The sequence below is a fragment of the Poecilia reticulata genome, linkage group LG17 (assembly GCF_000633615.1).
Source record: "Poecilia reticulata strain Guanapo linkage group LG17, Guppy_female_1.0+MT, whole genome shotgun sequence".
Lineage (NCBI taxonomy): Eukaryota > Metazoa > Chordata > Actinopteri > Cyprinodontiformes > Poeciliidae > Poecilia > Poecilia reticulata.
The window spans coordinates 21,605,029-21,607,196 of NC_024347.1; the positions used below are offsets into that span (position 1 = coordinate 21,605,029).

General features: G+C 34.9%; 1 protein-coding gene across 6 annotated transcripts in view; it reads left to right on the plus strand.

The window, feature by feature from the left end:
* Positions 1-2,168, plus strand: part of cacna1eb (calcium channel, voltage-dependent, R type, alpha 1E subunit b) — a 64,020-nt gene that overhangs the window by 29,353 nt on the left and 32,499 nt on the right. For all 6 annotated transcript variants that reach the window (XM_008434230.2, XM_017310020.1, XM_008434231.2 and 3 more), the window contains one exon: positions 737-840. In XM_008434230.2, the coding sequence (XP_008432452.1) occupies positions 737-840 (104 nt within the window). The remainder of the gene's footprint in view (positions 1-736; positions 841-2,168) is intronic.

A 2,168-nucleotide genomic window follows, 5' to 3' on the forward strand; every position in this document is an offset into this window, starting at 1 on the left:
AAAATGGTAACATCTAATAAATAAATCTAATTTCTGAAGTAAATTTTAAATGTTTGTACAGCTAAATAACAATAAGACCTGAACTTCTCTTAATTAAAGAATTAAGGCTTAAACCTGTCTTCCTCTTGGGTTACTTCTAGTACAATTTATGGATTTGAGGTATTTTAGTTAGGCCTTCTTATGGGAAACATCCACATGTGGTTTCTTGTGTAAGCTACAGCGAGTCAGTTGCTCCTGATGCTGTTTTTCGGTGTTTGTGTGTAGGTGGAGGCACATCGATGTGTGCGTGGGTAGATGTGAGTAGAAATGCCTGCCAGGTGTATGTGGTTGTGCATTCTTTGTCTCTCGCCATTCGAGTCTGGTACATTTAATGAAAATACTGTACCACTCGCCGGCTGTGCAGTTGTCTCAGGTTTTTTTTTTTTTTTTCTGTAACAAATTCACAATTTGATTTTTCCCTTTTTTAAGTAAATGGTTAGTTTCTAAACCCCTTTGTTTCATTTTGTAAATGTATAAAAGYAGGTTTTTTCAGCCACCACACACAGAAATYGTTGACCTTAAGAAAGTTTTAGAAACAGATTTAGATGCCTGTGGGTGTGYTTTACATGTCTCTGTGGCATATTGTGTCAAAAATGAGTCATTGGTTTGCGTAAATACAATAATCTACTGCAACTAGCATACCCAACATTAAACTTTATTTCAGTACAAGCCATATTAATACATTTGCCTCCTCTAGGATCTTGGCCACTGCTGGAGCCCACATGAACATCCCTGTTGATCTTCGGACCCTGAGGGCTGTGCGAGTCCTAAGACCCCTCAAGCTCGTGTCTGGGATACCCAGTGAGTTACTTACTGACCTTCGTCCACCAGATGTTGCGCCTGAATGTTTTCTTCAGTGAAGGAAGAAATATAATCTGCATGAAAGAAAACCAAKCTTAAAGCACTGCGATAAAGAAAGCATAATCTGCACAAGTTATTACAATAATCGTATCTTCTTCAGTAAATACACGTTTACTCTTAAATAGAACCATGTGCAGTCAGATTTTCTTAACAGGAATATAAAGCAGTTAGAATGATTTACATGGCGTTTGCACTAAAAAAAGCACTAAAAACTACATAACTTCACAAATGTTTATCTGTTCGTATTTTTATTGCAGAAAAGTAACACTACATTATTTTGCTGTTAAATAGAARGTTATAAAAACCCAGACATCCCTTATGGTCCATTCAGCTGGGAGTAAATTAAATATATAAATATATCAAAACCTGTTGTTTAAATCAGTGTTTCCCAGCATTCTACTCCTTGAAAGCGTCCCTTCTTTTCACCAGGGTCACCTGCATTAGGTTCACATCCACACTGTGAAATTATCAGTATTATCACAGTTTTGCAAAAATGTGCTAAAATATGCAAGACACATTATTACAACCCTAAGTTATTACAGTGGTGCCTGTAGAAAYAATCTTTTTGTTCAGCGTAAATGTTGTTACGGTGCATCAGCATACATGTAGTGTGACCTAAATTGTGGAAATTTTTCAACGTTCTAATTCTGTTAATTGAAAATGTGGTGCAGTTTGAACCTGATTTTATAACAGGGAATATCACAGCATGCCAATGCTAATAAACAGTTTGAAGACAAACTAAAACCAGGACAAGTGGGACAGAAATATTAAAATACATTTTTAAAGGAAAGAAGTTTATAAATTGATTGATTACATGAAAAAGGCTCAAAATTTAGTTTGAATCTTAGCTTAGTTTAGCACTTAATTTTTTAAAGCAGTCTTTTAAAGACTAACATAYGTTTCAGTAACATCTAAGTTGGTGTTTTAATGCAAAATAAATGAAAACTATTTTTCTACTGCTTTAAAAGACAATCCATATCTCATGTAGTCTGTGCAGTGAGGGCATTTTGTTACGCTCAATTAACAAGTGTAAATTGCTTTTCTGGTCTTCTTCTATAGTGTAAAACAGTGGGTGTCTACTCACATTACAGGGCATTATCACCTTCTACTGCATAAATGCATAGAACTGCCACACTCCATTGATATTTAATGTATTTTTCTATACATTTTTTTTTCCCAGAACAAAGAGATGTGAACCATTTAAAACAGATGAGATTCACTTTTGGTTCTCAAGCTGCCTGTTGAGAAAAAATAGTTTTGTGAATAAA